This window comes from Physeter macrocephalus, unplaced genomic scaffold (assembly GCF_002837175.3).
Source record: "Physeter macrocephalus isolate SW-GA unplaced genomic scaffold, ASM283717v5 random_584, whole genome shotgun sequence".
Classification (NCBI taxonomy): Eukaryota; Metazoa; Chordata; class Mammalia; order Artiodactyla; family Physeteridae; genus Physeter; species Physeter macrocephalus.
In genome coordinates, this window is record NW_021145944.1 from 1 (window position 1) to 22,272 (window position 22,272).

The following is a 22,272-nucleotide window of genomic DNA, read 5'->3' on the forward strand; positions in this document are numbered from 1 at the left end:
GCCGGTGGGGACGGGGACACTGCCCCTTCTCTGGCGGGCCTTTGACGGTGCTCCAGGCCTTTTTACTGCACCCCGATCATCCGAGGCCCAGATGGCTGTGCTGGGCTCTGGCCACAGTGAGGCCAGGCCGGGTCCAGGCGCTGAAGCCTCTGGATCACCAGCCCTGTACTAGCTCATCGTGGACCCAGCCTGGCTCTGGGCACCCCCTCTCGACCTGGGCCCACTGCTGTCCCTGGTTGGGGACCCGGCCCGGCTGCCGTGAAGCAGCCCGCGGGGGGGGCAGCACAGTGCCCACTGCAGCCCTGGTGAACGGTGCCATCCCTGCCCATCTGAGAGCTGAGGACACTGGGGTCTGGAGGGCAGAGACTGGGGCAGATGCCTGCCCCCCGACTGTCAGCCCCGGCTGCAGGCCCCGAAGGCCAGGCCCTGAGCCCGCCTCTCCTCCTGAGCTTTGCCTGCCAGGTGGCCGAGGGCGTGAGCCACCTGGAGGAGCGGCGCATCGTGCACCGGGACCTGGCCGCCAAGCACCTGCTCGTGGGTGACGAGCCGGCCTGCAAGGTGGCTGACTTTGGCCTGGCGTGGCTGCTCAAGGTCGGTGTGGGCTCTGGCCACGGGCCGCTGGGAAGCCAAGGGGCTGTGGGGACGGCACCCCTCTGCTCACAGTGCCTCTGGTCTCCCCTCGCCCAGGACGACGTCCACTCCCCACGCGGTGGCTCGAGGAGCCCCGTCACGTGGGCGGCGCCCGAGGCCGCCAGCTCCTACGTGTACTCACTGTCGTCGGACGTCTGGCCCTTCGCGGTCCTGCTCTCCGAGGTCCTCACCCACGGCCAGCGTCCCTAGCAAGGTGGGCCTCGAGGCAGCACGGGGTCGGAGGCAAGGCATAGTCCAAGGGAGGAAGTGTGGGAGCCCAAAGGAGGAGGCAGCCCAGAGGGAGGAGGTGAGGACAGGCCACTTCAGGAAGGCCCCAGTCACCTTGGTCGTAGGTCAGAGCCTTGGACACCGTCCCCCTGACCCAGGCAGATGGGGGGAGGGGGCAGGAGGGTTTGGCCTGAGCCTTTTGGGACTCCGGGCAGCCAGGCCTCAGCCCTGACTTGGGCTACAGCCCCTGACCCCGCTCTGTCCTGTCTTGGGAGAGCTGAGGGGCCCGAGGGTGAGGGCTGGGGCTGGGCTCCCCCGGTGCTGGGCGGTTCCCAGGCCAAGCAGCAGTGTGGGGCTCGGGGCTCCGGACACACTGCAGGGCTCACTCTGTTTCCCGGGGACTGGGGTGCGTGGGGAGCAGAGCTGGCAGGCATCCTGCGAGGGGAGGAACGCGCTGGGCCGGGTGACAGGAGAGCCAGGTGTGCGCGGGGGTCACTGGCACATCCCTGGGGCGTGTCATCAGCGCAAGCTGAACAGATGGCGCTGGTGCCCTGGGAGGGGCCCAGACCTCAGCCTCGGATCCCTCCCGCTTCCCCGTGTGGTTCAGGCAGGACCCGGCGCGTCTCCCCGAGGCCCCCGGACACGGCTCACGCGTGGGGCCCAAGGCCCGAGAGCGTTCTGGCCGGCGGTGAGGGGTGGGCGTGTGGGGGTGAGGGAGCCCGACGGATGCCGAGCAGCTCCGCCCCTCCCCTCTGGGCCCCGCCCCTCCCCTCTGGGCCCCTCCCCCTCCTCGGTCAGCGGGTTGCCCCGTGTGCTCACGAACTTGTTAAACACCTGTTGCTGATCTCAAAGCGAGGCAGGCGCTGCCGTAGTCTCTTCTCAATAAAAGGGAAAGCGCCAGCAAGTAGGGTTAGTGTGCGATTTCCCCGGTCATCCTCCTCACAGCCCTTCTGTCGGGGGCCGAGTCCCTGGCACCCCAGCTTCCCGCTGGGGCGGAGGCACCTGGGCCTTGGGGGAGCTCCTTTGGGGGCGGGCAGAGAGGCAGCCCCCCCCCCCACAGCCGTCCCTGAGTCCCGGCTCAGTCCCGGCAGCCCTGGGAGGTTGGGGAGGGTGTGCCTTGCCCTTCACCCTCCAGCTCTGAGTCCCACGCCCCCTGGCTGAGTGCCCCCGTCTGATTGGTGACCCCACCCTCCTGGCACTTAGGTCTGACCATGTGGGCAGGGGCACCTGAGTGGCCGCTTGGGCACGTTTCCTCCAGCGGGTGGGTAACAGCAGCGCCCAGACTGACCTGGCCCAGGGCGTGGGAAGACAGGTGGCCCTTGGTGTAGAGCCTAGGGTGCTTGGGGAGGCCTGGGAGGGGCATCTCTGGTGGCACAGGGGTGGCTGGCCCGGCTGCCTTGTCACAGGGACCTGAGCGGCGCTCAGTGGGGCGGGAATGGCCTGTCAGGGTCAGCCCTGCCCACATGCTCCTCCCAGCTGGAGCAGAGAGGCGGTGAGGCCAGGCGGCTCAGTTCTGCCACTGCCCTGGCCATGGGGCCCCCGGGCCAGGCTCCCCTGGGCCCCAAGTATGTGGGCCTCTGGGACTTCGAGGCCCGCACAGCCGGGGAGCTGAGCTTCCGGGCAGGGGACCTCTTCCACGTGGCCGGAAAGGAGGAGGAGTGGTGGTGGACCGTGCTGCTGGACGGGGTGGGCAGGGCTCTGGCCGAGAAGGAGACGGTGGGGTTGGAGCCGCGAGTCTCCCCGCGGCCCTCGTGGGTCACTCCAAGTTGCCCGTCCCTGGGCCCTGCAGGGCGTCTATTGGGACAGAGCTCTGCCCCGCCGTGGCTGGGCTCCGGGTGCGGGCAGGGACCCTGGGCTGCCAAGGGGGGGTGGCCGTGGCTCCGTCTCCCTGCGCCCCCAGTGGGGCTGGGCCTACCGTCCTGGCCTTGGGATCCCTGGCTGGGCTTCTGCTGTGTGACGTCTGGGGGTGGGGGCTGCAGAGGCTCCGGCCCCTCCTCCGTGCCGGGACCCAGAGAAGGGCAGCCAGCTGACAGCGAGTCTGAGGCAGAGCCTGGGCCTTTTGGGGAGTGAAGCTTCGCTCACCTTCCGAACACCCGAAACCAGCCTGCTGGCCTAGTCAGAGGGAGCGGGAGGGCCACTGCGCCAGGCCCGCCCGGGTGTGGGCCACAGGCCTGCTGCCCATCGCTGGCGAGGTGGCTCCCAGAGACAGCTGTGGGCCTGAGGGCTGCCCAGCAAGCTTGGGCCACAGGCGCAGCCCGGCGTGCGCGTGTCCACGCGACCCCAGGTGGTTCCCTGAGCTCTGGACGGGAGGGTCGGCGGAGGGATTCCCGTGCCCCGCCGCCCCGTGCCTGTGCACGCCACTGACTGAGCACCTGCTGTGTGCCGGGGCCGACACGGGCAGGGCGCCCCCCCTGGGGGGAGACACGTAAGCACGGCGCAGACAGGACCGTCTCAGGCAGGGCCCCCGACGGTGATAAGGCAGGGGCCGGTACTGCCAGTGCAGAGGCCCCGGGCCCTGGGAACCCAGCACGTTCGAGAAGTGGAAGGAGGCCGGGTGGTTGGGGGCGGGGGATGGAGCAAATGGGAGAGATTCACAGGTGCTGGATTGGTGGGGGTGGCCTGCGGACCCCACGGGGCTCAGTGCTGGGCAGTGGTCTTCCTTGCAGGGACCCACGTTCACACGGGGCCTGAGGGAGCCGAGGGTGCGGAGGGCGGGGCGGCTGGCAGCAGAGGTCCCCTGGGAAACTCCGCAGGCCCAGCCCTGCCCTGGCGCTCGGAGCTGGGGTGTGAGAATGCCTGTGGACATGTGTGGGTGCAGGTGCAGGTCCCACGGTGGTAGAGCACGGCATGCCTGTGGCCCGGGTGCGGAAGGTGGCCACAGAGTCACAGGACGATGTGGTCCAAGAGCATGGCCACAGAGCCACATCCGAGGTGGGGAGGGTTGCTGTACCCCCAGGATGGGGGGCTCTAGCCCACAGACGGGGGACAGTCCGGGAAGGGTAGCGGGAGGGCCCTTCTCCACTTCTGGGTCACCAGGGTCTTTCCTGGGATCCAGAACTGGCCACCTGGGACATTTGGGGTCGGTGATGGGCACGGAAGGGGCCCTTGGGTCAGTGGGTGTCAGCAGGCAGCTGTGGGCCGGGGTGGGGGTCACGAGGAGGCAGAGGACCAGGTGCGGCTGGGACTCGGCGGGGGGCACAGGCGGGGGTCCGTGCCGCTCGGGGCCCCCCGACCCGCAGGTGGTTCTTTGGCCGGAAGCCCTGCACCGACCGCAGGCCGCGGGCAACGAGCCGGGGGCCTTCCTGATCCGGGTCAGCGAGAAGCCGGGCGCCACCTGCGTCCTCTCGGGTACCCGCTTCCTGCCCCTGCCCGCTCCGCAGCCCCACCTGGGCCTGACTTTGGGGCTCCTGGTCCCTAAACCCTTCGCGCATGCAGAGCCCGGCCCCTCTGGCCTGTCCCTTCCGCTGCGCTGTGACGTCCAGGCCCTGCGCCGGGAGCTCTGACCCTCAGTGGGTGCAGGCCCCGCGGCCTGGGTGCCTTCCCCGGGGTCTGGCCGGTTCTCTCCTTTCCGCATTGGGGGCACCCCTGCCAGTGGGCCCTTCTCAGCGCCTGTTCACAAGCGTCCCCTCCGTCCAGCGCGGGACCAGCAGACCGTTCGCCACTACAAGATCTGGTGGCAGGACGGCCAGTTGCACCTCAACGAGGCTGTGTCCTTCCCCAGCCTGCCCGAGCTCGTGGACCACCGCGAGGCCCAGAGCCTGTCCCACGGCCTGTGGTGACCTCGCCCCGCCGAAAGGTAGGCCGCCCCCTGCCCCCTACGGGGACACAAACCCTCGGGTGGAGGTGGGTGTGGGTCCTGACTCCCTGACTGGCTGGGGGACCCTGGGGACACTCAGCCGGGGACTCTGGCTGCGTGGGAACCGTGGTTGTACAGAGCCAGGCGCGGGGGGACAGTGGGCAGGGGACGTGCCCTCCTTTGCCCAGTCACTCTCACCCTTGGGCCCGCTGGAGGTCAGCTGTGCGCCTGCTACGTCCTGAGTCTCTCTGGGCTGGTGGGAGCTTGGGCCATGTGCCCCGGCGAGCAGCCAGACAGGAGTTTTGTGTGAGTGGCACTCGGGCCAGTGTCACTGGCCCAGAGCAGGTGCGGGGGTGGAGGGGTGGTGGCATTTGTTTGCAGGACACAGCAGGGGTCAGCCAGGCTTGGGGCAGCCCCTGGGAGAGCCTGGCCACATGCCAGACACTGGGACCCTCCCAAGCGGGACGTGGCCCTACATTTGAGGATCGACCAGGGGCTGACTTCCCGAGGACGGGTGCCCCTGCCCCGTGTCCCTGCAGCATGAGCCGAAGCCCCTGCTCCACTGTGACGACAGGGAGAGGCCGCGGGGAAGCGTTCACGCTCTGCAGGAAGCTGGGCTTCCGGCCACTTTGGGGAGGTCTTCGCAGGGCTCTGGAAGGACAAGGTCCGAGTGGCCGTCAAGGTGATCGTCCGAGGTGAGCGGGCTCCAGGCCAGGGACTTCTGGCTTTACTCACGGGGGCGGGGCAGCCCACCAGCCCTGGGCCCTGACGCCCTGCCAACCACTCGCCGCCCTAACTTGGATCACCTGTGGCACCTACCGCAGTGTCCGGGTGGCATTCTCCTTTCATGCTGTTACCTGAATGCATTTATCTTAAAAGGGAATTTTAAATTCTTAAATGGAGGGGAATCCATTAAAATAAGTAGATCACTAGACATCTGAAAAGGTTCATCTAAAATCTTCTTGGGACCCACCAGAGGGTGGGATCGCCCACTTCAGGAACCAGGGGCCCAGGGGTGCAAGGGAACACACTTGGGAGGGGCTGTTCCAGCTCCACATCTGGCTTGGGCAGGCGTAAACCACATGGGGGTGTCTGTGGTCCCCGGGGTGTGGGGAGAGCAGCTGGTGCGCACAGCGGAGACCAGGCTGTGTCTGCCCTGGCATCCTGGCTTGGGAGCTGGGGCATCGGGGAGGGCGCCCACATTTCCTGAGGCGCTGCTGCGTGCGGGCGGGGGGATGGGTGGGACAGGGGCTCAGCTCCTTCGAGGGCCGCACCCAGCGAGGCCACCCGCCTGCCCCGACAGCTGACCTTCTGCGTCAGCGCACGTTCCACTCGGAGATGCAGGCCATGAAGCAGCTGCGGCACAAGCACATCGTGGCACTGTACGCTGTGGCGCCGTGGGGGGCCCCGTGGACATCATCCCAGAGCTCGTGCCCAAGGGGAGCCTGCTGGAGCTGCTGCGGGGTGAGCGGGGCGGGGCGACCAGAATGATTCGCGCCCGCCGGAGGGAACGGGGAACAGGCACAGAAAGAAAAAGAAAACCCGCCCCCCCCCGCCCCCCATACCATTCACCAGACAGCCTGGGCTCGCTCATCCGCCTTTGCTGTTTGAAGAAAGGATTTAAAATATCTTCTGATAAAGGTACCATCCATTCATTGCAGGAATTTGACAAAATACAGATAAGAACAAAGACGAGAAAAGCCACTCATCATTCCTACACCTACGAGAAAAGCCACTCATCATTCCTACACCTACGGTGAACTGAGGCCGTTTTAATCAAATGCTTGGCGTGGCGAACCCACACTCGCGCGCGCGCGCGCGCACACACACACACACACACACACACACACACACCACGTATCTCGTTGATGCACAGACCTCATCGTCTATAACAAGTCCCGTTATTTCATTTAACACCCAAACCAGACAATCGCGGCCGATTCGTGGAGGCGCCATTGTATGCAGATGCAGCCCAATTTCAGAGACGCTGAAATGGGAAGAAATGTGCACCGTAGGATAAATGACATCCAGTATGCATATGTGTGTATCTGGGGGGATATTTTATTTTATTTATTTTTGACAGCTTTATTGGAGTATAATTGCTTTACAGTGCTGTTAGTTTCTGCTGTATAACACAGTGAATCAGCCATATGCATACATATATCCCCATATCTCCTCCCTCTTGCGTCTCCCTCCTGCCTCTCCCTCCCACCCTCCCTATCCCAGCTCGGGGGGTATATTTTAATACGGCAACATTTGCAGTGCTTTTCACTTGATCACTGCAAGCAGTTTCCTGTATCACTAATTGTTCATCAGAAATGAAATCCTAACGGTCTGTGCGCCACACCACGAGGATGTGCCACGTCCACTCAGGCGCCTGTTGTTGAAACCTTTTGAGGTTTTTAACCGTGTAAATAACGCTGCGGTGAACATCTTTGTACAGACGTCTTTGAGTTCCTCTTGCTTCAGTGTGGATTCCCAGAAGGAAACTCCAAAGGGTATGTATGGACTGTGGTAGCTCTGATACCTAATAGCCCTCCACAAGGGCTGCAGTGGGTCCACAGTTCCAATTTTAAATCAGGCCATCTGCCCTTTGTCCCAGCCCCACCCCTGAGCACAGGAGTCTGCAGAGAGGACTGGCTGGCCCCACTCACCCTGGCCTCTGCGGACTCCGATGAGAAAACCCTGCCCATTTCAGAGCTGGTGGGCATTGCAGCACAGTTGGCCGAGGGCATGTGCTACCTGGAATCGCAGAATTACATCCACGGGGACCTGGCCACCAAGAACATCCTCGAGGGGGAAAACAACATCTGCAAAAAATCGGGGACTTGGGGCTGGCCAGGCTCATCAAGGTGGGGCCAGGGGAGGGCGGAGAGCAGAGGGTGCAGGGAGCTGGAGGTTCCCGCGGGCCTCCCGCCCTCAGGTGAGATGTGGGCTGTGGAGCCTGAGCTGGGTCTTTTTATTTTATTTTTTTTATTTTTGGCTGCGTTGGGTCTTCGTTGCTGCGTGCGAGCTTCCTCTAGTTGGGGCGAATGGGGGCTACTCTTCGTTGCAGTGTGCGGGCTTCTCATCGCGGTGGCTTCTCTTGTCGCAGAGCACAGGCTCTAGGCGCGTACTTCGCGGCATGTGGGATCTTCCCGGACCACGGATCGAACCCGTGTCCCCTGCACTGGCAGACGGATTCTTAACCACTGCGCCACCAGGGGAGCCCCCGGAGCTGGGTCTTAATGGGATCAGGAGGCTCCTGGGAGGGCAGTGCAGGCACCTGGATGAGTCCAGGAGGACAACTACATGGGGCCAGCTTGGGCGCCCAGAGGCTGGGGGCAGGGAAATCCCTGCTGAGTGGGTGCGCAGCCCAGCAGGGCAGGGCGCGCAGGCGGCAGGGCGTGGGGGGGAGCGGGCCCAACCCTCACTCGCCCTTGGCCAGTGTCCTGCTTCCGTGCTCAGCCTGGCCCAGCAGGCAGGTGATACTAGCACCTCCGGGACTCCCGGTCACACACTGAGAAATTGAGGGGTTCCTTTAATCGTGATGCCCCAGAGCGAAGTGTCAGCCATTCCAGTGTGCTCCTCGATAGGACCCCAGTGTCACGCCAGCTTGGCTGCTAACCCACCGCCCCTCCCGGTGTCTCCTCGCGGCTCACTTCTGGAGAAACTCTGCCCCTTGTCCTGGGAAACTCTCTGCTGGGTTTTGCGACTATGGTCGTCTGGGGCGGGGCCTGTTGGCATCTGGGGCGGGTTCTGCCTGCTCAGCTCTGGCAGTACGGGTCCCAGGAAGCCCTGACGCAGTGTGGGTCCCAACCGCACACTTGCCCACCAAGCACCGGGCTCCCCGAGCCTGTCCACGCTGCGGGGAGGGAGGGTGCAGGCGGCCCCCAGGCCCGCCCCCAGCGTGTCTGATTGCAGAAGAACGTCTACCTCTCCCATGACCACAGCATCCCTTACAAGTGGACCGCCCCGAGGCACTGTCCCGAGGGCATTACTCCATCAAATCTGACATCTGGTCCTTGGGGGTTCTCCTCCATGAGACTTGCAGCAGGGGTCAGATGCCCTATCCAGGTCCTGGGCGCCCACTGTTGCCGCCTGCGGGCAGGGCGGGGGGGCCGTCACCTGGCACGGCGTCTCCACCATTCACGGGGAGCCTCATGCCTTCCAGGCATCACCGTCCAGAGGGCGGGCGTTAGAGGTGAGTGCCAGGGATGCAGCGGGCGAGGGCACAGCCCAAGGCTTCCTGGGGTGGGGGGACGGCACTGGCCTCCCTGCCTCCACAGCCCCTCTCGTCCTGCCCGCCACAGGCATGTCCACACCTTCCTGCGGGTAGAGGCAGGCTACCGCATGCCCTGCCCCCTGGAGTGCCCGCCCACCACACACAAGCTGATGCTCTCCTGCTGGCACAGGGACCCCGCTTCAAAGGGCTGCGGGAAAAGCTCTCCAGCCTCAGAAGATACGAGAACCTGCTCTGAGTCGGCCGCCTCCTTGCCACTGCCTGAAGGCCAGGCCAGCCCTCGTGAGGGGCCTGAGCAACCTCGGATCACGGGAGTGGGCTGACCCAGATTTACTGAGGAGTTGCGGAAGGTACCGACAGCTCCCAGAACCATCCGGACAATCCCGAGAAGGGGCGCGGGCAGCCCTGGGCCTGCCTGCTGCCCAGCGCGGCCAGGACCTGGGACTGCCCCTTCGCCTGACACCAGCTCCTGGAAAGTGCTGGGACCTCCACAGCCAACACCTGCCCTGGGGCTCCAGGAGCCAGGTCGCCCCTCTTTCCTAAGGGAGTGGACCTGTGCCTGGTCCTGACCCAAAGCCCACCAGCTGTCAGGACCAGGGCTGAGCCTCCCTGGCCGTGTGTGGTGGGGACCTAGGCTTTGGCTGCACTCCCTTTGACCTCTGGCCTTGCCTGAGACCTGGATATAAGGGGCCGTGGACCCCCCAGTCCTCTGTGGAGACAGGGGCACTGACGCCTGCTCCCTGGGGCCAGCCGCTGTTCCCATCCAGCTGCCTCGGCAAACAGCAGCTGCCACCGGGGGGTCTGGGGGCCATGTCTGGACACTGTGACCGAAAGGACTGGGTGGGGGTCAGGCTAACCGTGCTTGGACACATTGAGGGCAGGCCGGACAGAAGGTGCAGCCTTTGGGGGCCACGAGCCACCCAAACGCCCTGGGATGGACTCCCGTGACTTAAGAGCGGAGCTGGGGTGGGGAGGCCAGCTGAGCCCAGCCCGCTAACCAGTGGAGACCACCCCTCTAGGCCCCCGCCCTCACACCAAGCCTCTGTCCACTCCCTCACTGAACTGCCCTCTCCTGACCCCCAGGCCCTGGTCAGTCTCTGCCGGCCACTCAGGCCTGTGGACGCCACCAGCCTACCCCCCACGCCTGCCCCCAGGAGGCCAGCAGAGGATGAGCTCTCTCCGCAGCCACACACAGAGCTCCCGAGGAGGACGTGCCCAAAGCTGGGCTGCCCCGGGCCGGGGCCCGCTGGGGCCTCCCACACCCCCTTCCCCTCACCCTTAAAGTTGTGGCTGCCGGGGGCCCTGCCCAGAGTGTGCCTGACAAGAGGCTACAGGAGACGCCGCCCTTACCGGCAGGCGCGTGGGAGAGCGCGGGGCGCGTGGGAGAGCGCGGGGCGCGTGAGCTGCCCCACCCCAGGTTGAGGACGGCCTCCTCAAGGCCTTTCGAGGGCGCCAGGCCCCACGCCCGAGGGCTCCCGACCCCAGCCAGAGGCCCTGTCTCCTGCCGCGGCAGCGGGGGCCGGGGCGGGCTCACTCAGGACCCTGACCTCAGTGGCTGCCCTGGGGGCTTCCGGGCCCGCTCTGGGACTGCCTGCTCTCCCCGGCCCCCCAGAATAGCAAGGCACCCCACCGCTTCTCAGATACAAGGCTCCACACTCACCGGAGCTGTCTGCCCATGTGAACCTGAGCCAGATCTCAGAGGCGGCCACGTAGGGAGGGACCCCAGGGAGGCCCAGGGAGCAGGGCCAGCTCCCCGTCGCCCAGGACGTGAGAAGTTTGAGGCGCTGGTGACTTCTCCCACGTGGGGGGGCGGGTGGCGTGAAGCTCACACACACACCACGTGGCTGCTGGCGGCCTGGAGTTTATTTTCTACTCGGCGCAAGGCACAGGTTAGAGGGTGCCGGGAAGGCTCTCACGTGGCTTGGATAGTAAAGAGTGGAGTTCTCTCAACTTCCTTTTTGGTGTTCTGCTATTAAAAACCCAACTGCTGCTGTTGGCTGCAGCCTGCTCACTCTCAGGGAGGGGAAGGAGGGGGGGCTCTGAGGAGCCTAGCGCCTTGGGAGGAAGCCCGGCAGCTGGTGGTGGCCACTCAGGACGGGGGCCTGTAGTTGGTTTGGCCAGGCTGGCCGCCAGGCTGCTGCTTCCCCGCGGCTTCCCGAGCCAGGTCACAGGTGATCATGCCGGTGGAGGCCTGGGCTGGTTCTGAGCTGGGGGAGAGCACGTGGTCAGAGGCTGCTACCACCTGCCCCTCCCCCCCCACTGGCCCCCAGGAAGGTGGACTCACTGCTCTGGGGACTCCAACACGGTGGCCATGAATGGGAGAGTGGACTTCCCGAAAAAGCAGCTAGCCCACCAGTGTCCCGGGTCAGCTCTGCGGAGACCTGAGAGAAGCAAAGCGAGCTCAGGGTGCTGCTGGCCGCTCCCGCCCATCAGTCCCGGGGGACAGCCAGGGGTGGGTCTGCGCTCACGCGGTGGCGGGGGATGCCTTCCCCAGGGTACTGGGCACTTCCGCAGGAGCTGTTACTGGAAGTGGAGCCCAGGCGGCCTGGAGAGAAGAGGCCAGGTCAGCTCCACAGGGCACTGAGCCCCCAGCCCACCGGACCGAGCGCTGGCTTTGCCTGCAGCACAGGGCCGGTGCCAGGGGTCCTTAGCCGCTCACTCCGCACTCGGATACGGATTCTCAAGGAACTGGATGGAGCTGACACCACAAGCTGGGTGGGGAAGCCCGGGTCAGACTTGGTGTGGGGGCGGGCAAGGGGCTTACTTACGCCGGTAGTAGTCGTGGGTGGCCACGAGCGAGCCGCTGGAGGGGATGGCTGCCATGCTCTTGCTTGTGGGCTGGTGGAAACCTGCACACGCGGGGGTCGGGGAGCCCCTTCGGTCACGCTGCCTCTCGAGAAGGGCACTCCCCACCCGGACCCCAGGGTCAGCCGCGTGGGCTCTCGGGAGGGGCGGAGGCCGAGTTTGTTTATCGAGCCGAGGCGGGGCTCCGGAACTCCAGGACCGCCCTCTCCGCGCGGGCGGCTCTAACCAGCCCGAACAGGCCGCGCGGGACAACAAAGGCGCTTTGTGCGCGGGGCCGCCGGCCTGGAGCTCCGGGAAGCGGCCCTGCCTGTAGCCGGCGCGCTCCCAGCTCCGCGCCCCGGGCCCTGCCCGCCGCCCCCTCCCCACCCGCGCCCTTCGGTCCTCCCGGACGCGGGGCGCTCCGCCCCGCCAGCCGTCGCTCCCGTTCGGGCCGCTAGACCCCACCCACGCGCCGCCCGGGCCCTCACCTCGGCGGCGACCCCTCGCGGGCCTCGGCGCTCGATCACGGACGGCGGGGACAAGGGCGATAGGCCACTGAGCCCATCCGCGAAGGGGACCGCGGCCGACGGCTCCACGACCCGGACGCGCCCCCCCCGCCCCGCCCTTATATGGCGGCACCGCCCCGCGCCCTGCGAGCCCCGCCCCGATCCAGGCCCCGCCCCCGCCCCAGCGAGGCCCCGCCCCTGCTAGGCTCCAGTCCCGCCCAGGACCCCTGCGAGGCCTATTAGGCCCCGCCCCAAGCTCAGCCTGGCCCCGCCCCCGTGGCCTGGCCCTAGCTGGCCACCCCTGGAGGAAGTCCAGGCCTGCGGCGTCCATCGGACCTGGGCTGCCCGGGCAGCGCATCCCGGCCTGGCCTGGGCTTGGGGTGGTTGAATAACCGCTGCCCCACTCCTAGAGCAGGGTCTGTCTCCCTCCCACCTCTCGTCCCACCTTCCCGGGCCCTGGCCATCCTTTTGGACCCAGGCCCGCTGCTGGTCCAGCCTGTCTCCACCTTTCCAGCTCCGTGAAGGCGGCGGGGGTGCCGGACGGTGGCCCCTGCACTTCCGGTCTGTTTCTGCCGCTGCCCGCAGTCCTGGGCTGAGCCCCGCAGGCCCAGCCCCCGCAGTGCCCCTCTGCTCTGGCCTTCTCTGCTCAGGATGGGGTGCTCCCCCGTCTCACCCATACTGGGGGGGCATCTGCTTGCGTGTGCCCAGCCCTCAACCAGACGTGGGCCCCCGCCAGCGGGTGCCCTCACCCAGCTGTCGGCCTGGGTGGTACCCAGAACGAGCTGTGTGCCTCTAGCTTTCCGGCCCTTCAGGGACTTCACTGCAGGTGGGAAGCTGGGGAGCCCACCCATGTCTCCCTCAGAGCTCCGGGGGCTCTGGAACCCACTCCCCGTTCTCAGCTCCAGCTTGCATCCAGCTGCTTGCAAGGCGTGGGTTGGGGAGGAGGGAGAGAGGAAAGGGGGGCAGGCAGAGGGGGAAGCTAATGTCAGTGGCTGGGGTAAAGACCTCTGTTTGGGGATGTCTCCAGTAGCTGGAGGCGAGGCCCCCAGTTTTGGGCAGCCCCAGAATGTTCCCTGCAGTGCCTGGGCCCTGCCACACCCTGGCTCTTCAACCGGGAGGAGGGCTTCCTTTCCAATGTGGAAATCAGCCTTGCCCCCCCGACCCCCAGCCTCCCTCTGTAGGGAGGGGGAGTCCCCCTGTCCTCTCCCTGGCTCTTTGGCACTAGGTCCTGGCTGAGCAGTCTCGCCCCTGGTGGCTGGGAGGGTCTCAGGAGATCTGTGGGGGCTTCGGTGGGGGGCCATCAGGAAGATCCCATAACCCCCTGGGCTGGGCCGTCCATATCCTCACACCCCCTCAAGGACCCCTCCAGGATTCCTGAACCTCAGTCCAACTTGTCACTCAGGAGATGGAGAAACTGAGGCCCCAGGAGGGGAGCGGCCTTGCTTCCCCTGGATGTGACCCTTTATTGGGCTGGGTGGGGGTCAAAGCTGCTGACCTCCTAACTGCGACCTGGCTTGGGTTGCAGTGTGGCCAGGGGACCCTGGAGGAGGTGCAGCTACCTGGCCCAGGTGACTCTCATTCCTTCTCGACCTCCTCCGTCTCCTCCTGGTGTCCCCATGGACTGGGCCCCTGCTGGTCACTGGGAAAAGGACAGTTCCAGCGTCTCTCCCTGCCACCCATCCAGCCGCATCTTTCATGGGCTTCCAAGATAACCGTGGTTCACAGCGAGGGTCAGCTGCATTGCTCATACCCGTGAGACAAGACCCTGAAGGAGAGGCGCGTGGCCCCCCAGGCCCTCACCCCAACCTCCCCTCACAGCCAGAGACCTTTGCTTCCCAGGGTCACCAGAGGCACGGCCTGGCCGTCTTCCTGCCCTCCTCCAGGGTGTTAATTCTGGATGGTGACTTTACTGCAAATCAAATTGGATTCTTAAGGGCCATTTGCCAGCCCCCACCCCTCGCATGCTCACCAACCCCTGAGGCCGATCGTGGATCGAACGTACCAGGGCCGTGTTGCTGGGTTATTGGCCATTTGGGTCCATGTGGGCTCTGGCCATCAGCTCTGCTCAGGGCCTCACGGAGGCGCCCACTGTGCGGGGCAGCCTCTCCCCTCGGGTCTCAGCTCTGCTGCCAGCCCCTGACCACGTGTTTGCCTGGGATGGGCATCAGAGGGCCCTCACCCCAGCCCACCGACTTGCCCGGTCGCACGTGGCTACCCCTCCTGCCCTCCCCTGAGACACACCACCGGTTGGAAGCTGGCAGCATCGGGGACGTCCCCAAGTGGGGGGCAGCCCCCGGTGAGCTCGAAGCATGATCGGGTTGGGTGTTGTGTGGTTTGCGAAGGTGGCGGGTGCCAGCTCTGGCCGCGTGCTGGGGAAACCGAGGACAAGGGCACCGCCTTCGTGGGTTTGTGGTAGGGGCACAGGAGCCGGGCAGGGCCGCTGAAAGGGGTCTCTGAGTGAGATGGGGGCCCTGACTGGACCGTGCGCTGTTCTGTTCACCCAGTGCTTGGGTTGGCTGAGCACGTACTGTGTGCAAACGGCCCGGCCGGGCATGGGGAGTGGTGGTGAGTCAGGTAGGCGCCCCTTCCGGCAGAGGGGCCAGCCCAGAAGGAGGGTCCCCACTCGGTGAGGGGGGACAGGAGAGGGGTTGTCAGGCTTCAGCTGAGGAGGAGCTGGGGAGGGGCCTAGCGCTCAGAGCTGCCGGGCCAGAGCAGGGGGGCTGCTGGCCTCGGACGTGGTGAGGGGCCAGTGGCAGGACCTTCGATGGGAGAGGCAGCCAGGCCTGAGGGGTCACTGACAGGGCAGATTGGTCAGTGCAGTTGACACCAGGAGGACGGAATGTTCCGGCAAGACCCAGGCTTGTCTTGCTCTGAAGGACCCTCAGCCACAGGGCTCTCTGCCCCTTCTGTGAACTCCCGTGTCCCTGTGGTCGGCGGCTGAGTGTGTGGGCATCTCGTGGGGTGCCCCTCATGCAGGCCTCCAACAGGACTGGGGTGCCAGGGCCCGAAGCTGGGGAGGCCAGCATGAGGGGCCTTCCCAGGGCCATGGACCGCTCGTATGGTCAGGCGGGGTGTAGGGTTTGGCGAGGTGCCCTGTCCAAATCCTGGGCCCGGTGGTCCCTCAGGAGGGGACACAGCTGGGGGAATGAGGGTCGGTGCCATTCCGGGGGCCCAGGAGGCACGCCGAGTGCTCCCGGGGGACGGGGGGCAGCTGTGTGAGAAGTGGGAGGCCAGATGGGTTGGGACCCCTGGGGTAGAGCCATCCCATGGCGGGGTCTGAGCAGAGAGAGCTGAGACTTGGGGGCTGCTCTGGAGGACAGGGCCGGCTTAGGGGCAGGAGGGCCACCAGGGCTTCTGCTGGGAGGGGCTCGGGGAGGGAGGCTGCTGCTGGCCTTGCTGCTGTGGCTTCCAGCCATCCAGAGCCATGGGTAACCCGCCGTGAGGCAGGCAGTGCAAGGCCAGGTGTGCCGGGGGCCGTGAGCAGGAGCCCCTGCCCTCTCCGGGCTCAGTCCCCAGAGGCTGAGAACATGCTGTCTCAGCACTAGTGCAGGGAGGCGCAAAGGCCCTGGGGCTGGAGAGAGCCCCGGTGCACTGGGCTGTGGGTATGGGGAGGCTGAAGTCAGGTTCTACCTCCTGGAGGGGAGCAGAAGATGAGATGTCCCAGGGGCTCCCCAGGGGTTGGGGTGGGGGAGAGCAGGTGGCACCTTTGTCACTCTGTGCCGGCCTCACAGCCCGGGCCATCCCGCCCCCGGGGCCTCCGCAGCCTCTCCTCCGCCCGGCTCACAAACAGTGCCGGGCCCCTGGGACGGCCCCGACACAGCCCCAGCCCCACCTGTTCCCCGGGGGGCCCGGGCTGCTGCCCCCCTGGGGCTCCCTGGACCTGGCTCAGGCCTGGGCAGCTGGGGAGGAGGGTTCGGGGAGGGGGAGAAGTACCGGGAGGTAGGGTCAGGAAGCCACGGGCCGCCCCCCCAAGGCAGAGCTCAGCTCCCGGGGGGACCAGGAGCTTTGGGCCCTGGCGGGAGAGACCTGGAGGAGCTCTCTGGCTGCCCCCTGCCCAGCTCGGAGCCGAGACTTCCTGGGGGCTGTTGTTCCCTCTTCCACATTCAGAGCTTGGTGGCCCTCAACTCCGTTCCATTCTCTCCACCCCAGTTCTCTGGCTTCGGCCAGCAGGGCCCTCCTTAGCCTGATCAGGCCACGTGACACCCCTCGCTGGGCGGAGCCCGTGAAGCCTGTGCCTCCGGGGCTGAGGGCGAGGCCAGCCGTGCCCTGGGGTCACGCTTGGCCGCCAGGGTGTGGGACCCTGGGCCGGCAGGGCCCGCGGCTGTGACGCGCTGTCTGGGATTCCCTCCTGTAGAAGTGTCTTGGCAGCAGCTGCTGGGGCAGAGGTTGGGGTGCAGGAGGTGTGTTGGAGACCTGCGCCTGTGGGGGGAGCCGGGAGGACGCAGGACCGGGCGAGGGGTGGTGTCAGCTCCGGCGGCTGCCCAGCGGGGCTGCGGCGGGCCCACGGGGCGCCCCGGAGCGAGGAGAGACCGTCAGGGTGACCCGCGTCAGGCCCCGGGCAGCCAGCGGGGGAAGTGAGCCTTGGGGTGTGGCGGCTCTGCGGCCCAGGCTGACCCTGAAGGAGGGGCAGTGGGGGCCGTGTGCTGACCACTGCTGGCCGGGCGGGGAGGCCTTCCCTGAAGGGGCCCTGGTGGCGGCGTCTCCCACCTCCCCAGGCCACCCTCCAGCAGCCTGCTGGGCCAGCCTGCCCCTGTCCGCCTCACTCTCCACATCACCAAGGACTTCAAGATCAGATAATCCAAAAAGAGGGTCTGTTTTGCTTGTTTTTTTAAAAGCGAATGTGTAAAGGCTGCATTTACTAAGCCAGGAAGGTGGGGCTCCGCCGGTCACTCCCCACAGCTGGCGTCGGGGACCCGGAGCAGACGGGAGCACGTCCTGGTTAGAACGGGGAAAGGGGTGAGGGGTCTCGGCCTCCGTCTGGTCCACCCCAGCCCACGCGTAGATGGCATGGGATGACCCCCAGAGGGGCTGCACCCCCGTCTGGTGTCCTCGGAGGCGCTGGGGCGACCTCAGGGCCCTTGTCTTGCTGGCCACCCCCGGGTGTGGCTCCAGCCTTGGGGAAACACAGGCTCGTGCAGGCTCCCAAACCCCGGGGGGCCGATGGTGACCCGCGAGGCCTGGGCAGGGGCTGCTCCGTCTTTAGGGTGGGTGGTGACGGGGTCTGGGACAGGGGCCAAGCTCAGGAGAGGTCAGCCCTTCCCTTCCACTGGCCCCAGGGGGTGATGGCCCGTGTGCTTGGAGGCTCGTGCAGGGCTCAGGGTGGGCAGGCTGGGCGCGGGGGTCAGGACGCAGCACGTGAGCCTCCAGCCACCTGGGAAGCGGTGACAGGAAAACCGTCGGGAGGGCTGGAGATGGCCACACGCAGGACGTCTGCACTGCGGAAGGGGCAGAATGGCTGATGGCCGTGGGCTCCCAAGGCTGGGCGGGCAAGGCTCGGGCCTGGGGTTCGGTCCCGGCTGTGCAGCAGGGCCTCCTGCTGTTCCCGAGCCCCATCCCCTCCCGCCAGGATTGGGGCGGGACGGCACCTTCCTGACAGGTGTTCTGTGAAGACCGGACGGGAGGGGCCGGTGCTGCTCACACCCAGGGGCGGTTGCTGTCACGGTGCCCGTGTGGTTGCTCTGGCCGCAGGCGTTTGCGGGTGAGGTGAGGGCTCTGGAAAGGGCTGGGGCCCTCGGGGATCCTCCACCTGCTCCTGGAGAATGGGGTTCCCCACCAGGACCACGGCACAGACCACCCCTTGCCTTCCGTCCAGAAGACCTCTTCCCTGGTGGCAGTGACTGCCGGGCTCTCTAGCAGGAGCTGGGCCTCTGTAGGCGAGGTCACCATCTGCAGAAGAAATAAAACTACTGACTAACGTTTAATGAATGCCTACTATGTGGGGCACTTTGTGTGGCCAGATGATTCCTCAGGGAGCAGCAGCCAGCATCCGCTGTTTCCCAGCGTCCTTGGCGGTAAAACGGGAAGTGCCAGGACCTGGCGCATAGCAGGTGCTTAGTGAAAGTCACTATTTATAGCACTTTTCACTACTGGAAATAACCTAATTGGTTTTTTTGCTGGTTAAGTAAAATCTAGGAGGGCTGAGCTTGCACCTGTTCAGTCCCCAGTGGCTAAGAAAGAATCAGCCCTGTTGTGGGTGTTCAAGAAATATAGCTGATGAAAGGGTGAATGTGTAGTAAAAGGCATTACAGATTTCCAGCATGAAGGAGTGAGGAGGTCAGAAAGACTCTCTCCCCGAAAAGCAAAAACAAACTTGGGAACAACTGTCAGAAGCAAGCATTTCAGCGCCCTGGAGTTCCACCCAAGGCATATACAACAAATCAGTGTTTATTCATCAAGAATACTGAACTTCAGGATAAGATCTAAAATTACTCGGCGAGGGAATTCCCTGGTGGTCCAGTGGTTAGGACTCCAAGCTTTCATTGCTGAGGGCCTGGGTTCAATCCCTGGTACTAAGATCCTGCAAGCCTCACGGTGCGGCCAAAAAAATTAAAAATAAATAAAATAAAATGACCCGGGGCAAAGCACCAGGAGAACCTCAGCTGGCCTGAGAAACAGCACCCAGCCAACAGACGCTGACTCTGGGGTGGCAGATGCTGTAACGACTGACAAAGCCTCTAAAGAGGCTGCTGTAAAAATGCACCAACACACAAGTGTGAGCATTTGTGTCAAATGACGGAGAACGAGCTTTGACAAACACGTTCATGATCAAAACCATGCAAACGAGGAATAGAAGAGGACGTCTTCGATCTTGTAAAGAGCATTGCTTACACCAGCGAACTCCCAGCACGTAGGGCCAACACCGTGCTTGATGGAGAGAGACAGGGTCCTCCCACCAGGACTGGGTAGGAGCAAAGAAGTCCGCTCTCGCGATGAATATTCAGCGTCCACTGGAAGTCACGGGCCCGTACAGTGAGGCCAGAAAAAGAAACAAAAGGCACACTGATTGCAAGTGAGGAATAAAACTGTCCCTCTTCACAGACAACGTGGTGGTCTGTCATCAAGGAATCTATAAACAACCTAATTGAGTGAATGAGATTAGCAAGATACAAAGTCAATGGGCACAAATCGATCATAGTCCTACATACTAGGGATTTACAACTAGAAGCAGAAATTTTTAAACATATCATTTATAATAGTGACCCTCTGACATGAAACACTTAGCTGTAAACCTAATAAAACACGTATAGGATTTGTAGGCCAAAAATTAAAGCTAATGAAAGAAATCAAAGAAGGCCCAAGTAAATGAAGACCCAACACAGTAAAGACATCAGTTCCCTACAAACTGACATATAGATTTAGTGCAATTCCGATAAAAAAATCTCAGCAAAATTTTTTAAAAGGTGTAGATCCTAAAATTAACACAGAAAGACAAATGAACTCTGATAACTAAAACATTTGTGAAAAATAAGAATATAGAGAAATTGCAATACTCAAATCTTTTTATTGAGGTAAAATTCCCGTAAACTAAAACTAACCATTTTAAAGTGGGCAATTTAGTGGCAACCATTTAATACATTGACGATGCTGTGTAACCATCACCTCTAACTAGTTCCAAAACATTTCATCCCCAGCCCAAAAGGAAACCCTGTAACCGTTAAGCAACACCCCTCCCTCAGCCCCATTAATCTACTTTCTGACTCTATGATTTTACCTATTCTGGACATTTCATATAAATGGACTCATACAGCATGTGGGCCGGTCTTTCGTGTCTGGCTTCTTTCACTCAGCGTACTGTTTTCAAAGTTCATCCATAGTGTAGCATGCATCAGCGCTTTCTTTTTTATTCAAAAAAAAATTTTTTTTATTGCAGTAAAATACACATAACAGTTTAACCATTTTTGTTTTCCTTTGGCCGTGCCGCCGGCTTGCAGGATCTTAGTTGCCCGACCAGGGATCGAACCTGGGCCTCGGCTGTGAAAGCAGAGTCCTAACCACTGGACTGCCAGGGAATTCCCATCTTAACCATTCTGAAGGGTGCAGTTCGGTGGTAATAAATACATTCATAATGTTGTGCAGCCATCAGCACCAACTGTCTCCAAAGCTCTTTCATCTTGTAAAATTGAAACTGTCCCCGTTAAGCGATCACTCCCCATTTCCCCTCCTCCCAGAAACATCATTTGACTTTCTCTTCGTATGATTTTGACTAATCTAAGCATCTCGTGTAGGTGGGATCATACACTATTTGTCTTTCTGTGACTGGCTACCTGGCATACATTCTGTCCTCGAGGTTTTCCCATGGTGCAGCTTGTTTCAGAATTGCCTTCCTTTCCCGGGCTGAATAATATTCCATTGCACGCATAGGCCACATTTTGCTTATCCATTCATCTGCTTATGGACACTTGGACCCACTTCCACATTTTAACTATTTTGAATAATGCTGCTGTGAATGTGGGTGTACAAATGTCTCTTTGAGACCCTGCTTTCAGTTCTCTAGGGTATATACCCAGAAGTAGAGTTGCTGGATCATATGGTAATTCTATTTTTAATATTTTGGGGAACTACCATAGTGTTTTGCGTAGTGGCTGTACCATTTTACATTCTTACCAGCAGTGCACAAGAGTTCATATTTGTCCACGTTCTCTCCAGTGTGGTATCTCACTGTAGTTTTGATTTGGATTTCCCTAATGATCAGTGATCTTGAGCCACATTTCAGGTACTTCTTGGCCATTTCTTGGAGAAATGTCTGTTCAAGTATTTTTCTCTCTCTCTTTTTTTTTTTTTTTTTTTGCGGTACGCGGGCCTCTCACCGTCGCGGCCTCTCCCGTTGCGGAGCGCAGGCTCCGGACGCGCAGGCAACCCGCGTCCCCCGCGTCGGCGGGCGGGCTCTCAACCGCTGCGCCACCGGGGAAGCCCATTTTTCTCATTTTTGAATTAGGCTGTTTGTTTTCTTGTTGAATTTTAGGAGTTTTATATATATTATGGATATCAATTCCTCATCAGATATCTGCTTGCAGCTATTTTCCTCCATTCTGTGGGCTGCGTTTTTACTCTGTGTATAGTTTCTTTTGAGGTGCAAATTTAAAATTTTTTTCACGAAGTCCAATTTGTCTATATTTTTTTCTTCTGTTACCTGTGCTCTTGGTGTTATATTCAAGAAATAATTGCCCAATGCAATGTCATGAAGATTTTTTTCCTGTTTTCTTCTAAGAGTTTTATAGTTTTAGGTCTTACCTTTAGGTCCTTCATCTGTTTTGAGTTAATTTTTGTATATAGTGTAGGTAAGGGTCCAGCTTCATTCTTTCGCAGGTGGGTAGCCAGTTTTCCAGCACCATTGGTTGAAAAGACTCTTTTTTCCCTGTAGTCTTGGCACTCTAGTCAAAAATCATTTGACCACATATACGAGGACTTAGTTCTGACTGTAGTAATTTGAATCTTCTCTCTTTTTTTCTTAGCCTATCTAGCTAAAGGAAATTTTGTTGATTTTTTCAAAGAAGCAACTTTTGGTTTCATTGATTTTCTCTACTGTTTTTATATTCTTTATTACATTGATCTCTTCTCTAATCTTACTATTTCCTTCCCTCTGCCAGCGTTGGGTTTAGTTTGTCTTTCTTCTAGTTACTTAGGGTGTAAAGTTAGGTTGATGATGTGAGATCTTTCTTGTTTATTTTTTTTAAACTCTTAAAAAAATTTATTTATATTTAAAAATTTTTGGCTGCATTGTGTCTTCATTGCTGCGCGCGGGCTTTTCTCTAGTTGCGGCGAGCGGGGGCTGCTCTTCGTTGTGGCGCGTGGGCTTCTCATTGCAGTGGCTTCTCTTGTTGCGGAGCACGGGCTCTAGGGACACGGGCTTCAGTAGTTGTGGCTCGTGGGCTCTAGGGCTCAGGCTCAGTAGTTGTGGCGCACGGGCTTAGCTGCTCCGCGGCATGTGGGATCTTCCCGGACCGGGGCTCAAACCCGTGTCCCCTGCATTAGCAGGAGGATTCTTAACCACTGCGCCACCAGGGAAGTCTGAGATCTTTCTTGTTTTTTAATGTAAGTGTGTATAGCTATAAATCTTACCCTTAGCATTATTATTTGCTATGTCTCATAAGTTTTGATATATTGTA

General features: G+C 61.8%; 2 protein-coding genes and 1 long non-coding RNA gene across 5 annotated transcripts; 1 reads left to right on the forward strand and 2 right to left on the reverse strand.

The window, feature by feature from the left end:
- The first annotated feature begins 2,388 nt into the window (after positions 1 to 2,388).
- PTK6 (protein tyrosine kinase 6) lies at positions 2,389 to 10,613 on the forward strand. The gene is given in 16 exon segments (XM_007103934.4): positions 2,389 to 2,588; positions 4,098 to 4,108; positions 4,111 to 4,206; positions 4,495 to 4,629; positions 4,632 to 4,654; positions 5,194 to 5,241; positions 5,243 to 5,272; positions 5,274 to 5,349; positions 5,958 to 6,047; positions 6,050 to 6,116; positions 7,321 to 7,468; positions 7,471 to 7,506; positions 8,558 to 8,603; positions 8,606 to 8,717; positions 8,947 to 9,053; positions 9,056 to 10,613. Coding segments are annotated over 16 exon segments (1,284 nt in total). The 3' UTR covers positions 9,115 to 10,613.
- Positions 10,614 to 10,721: 108 nt separating this feature from the next.
- Positions 10,722 to 12,300, reverse strand: LOC102996163 (pancreatic progenitor cell differentiation and proliferation factor). 3 transcript variants are annotated; one of them, XM_028486053.2, is made up of 5 exons: positions 12,149 to 12,300; positions 11,645 to 11,725; positions 11,345 to 11,421; positions 11,161 to 11,257; positions 10,722 to 11,078 (listed from the first exon to the last, which is right to left on the reverse strand). In XM_028486053.2, the coding sequence occupies exons 2-5, from the start codon at positions 11,697 to 11,699 to the stop codon at positions 10,966 to 10,968; spliced, it is 342 nt and encodes a 113-aa protein (XP_028341854.1). In that variant the 5' UTR covers positions 11,700 to 11,725; positions 12,149 to 12,300; the 3' UTR covers positions 10,722 to 10,965. The 3 variants fall into 3 exon arrangements, with proteins under 3 accessions (XP_028341854.1, XP_028341855.1, XP_023984366.1); XM_028486054.2 differs by having other exon boundaries at positions 10,722 to 11,083; XM_024128598.3 differs by lacking the exon at positions 11,345 to 11,421 and having other exon boundaries at positions 10,722 to 11,083.
- A 4,676-nt stretch (positions 12,301 to 16,976) lies between these two features.
- On the reverse strand, positions 16,977 to 18,140 carry LOC114485173 (uncharacterized). The gene is made up of 2 exons (XR_003678646.1): positions 17,752 to 18,140; positions 16,977 to 17,101 (listed from the first exon to the last, which is right to left on the reverse strand). It is a non-coding gene; the product is annotated as an uncharacterized lncRNA (long non-coding RNA).
- Positions 18,141 to 22,272: the final 4,132 nt, after the last annotated feature.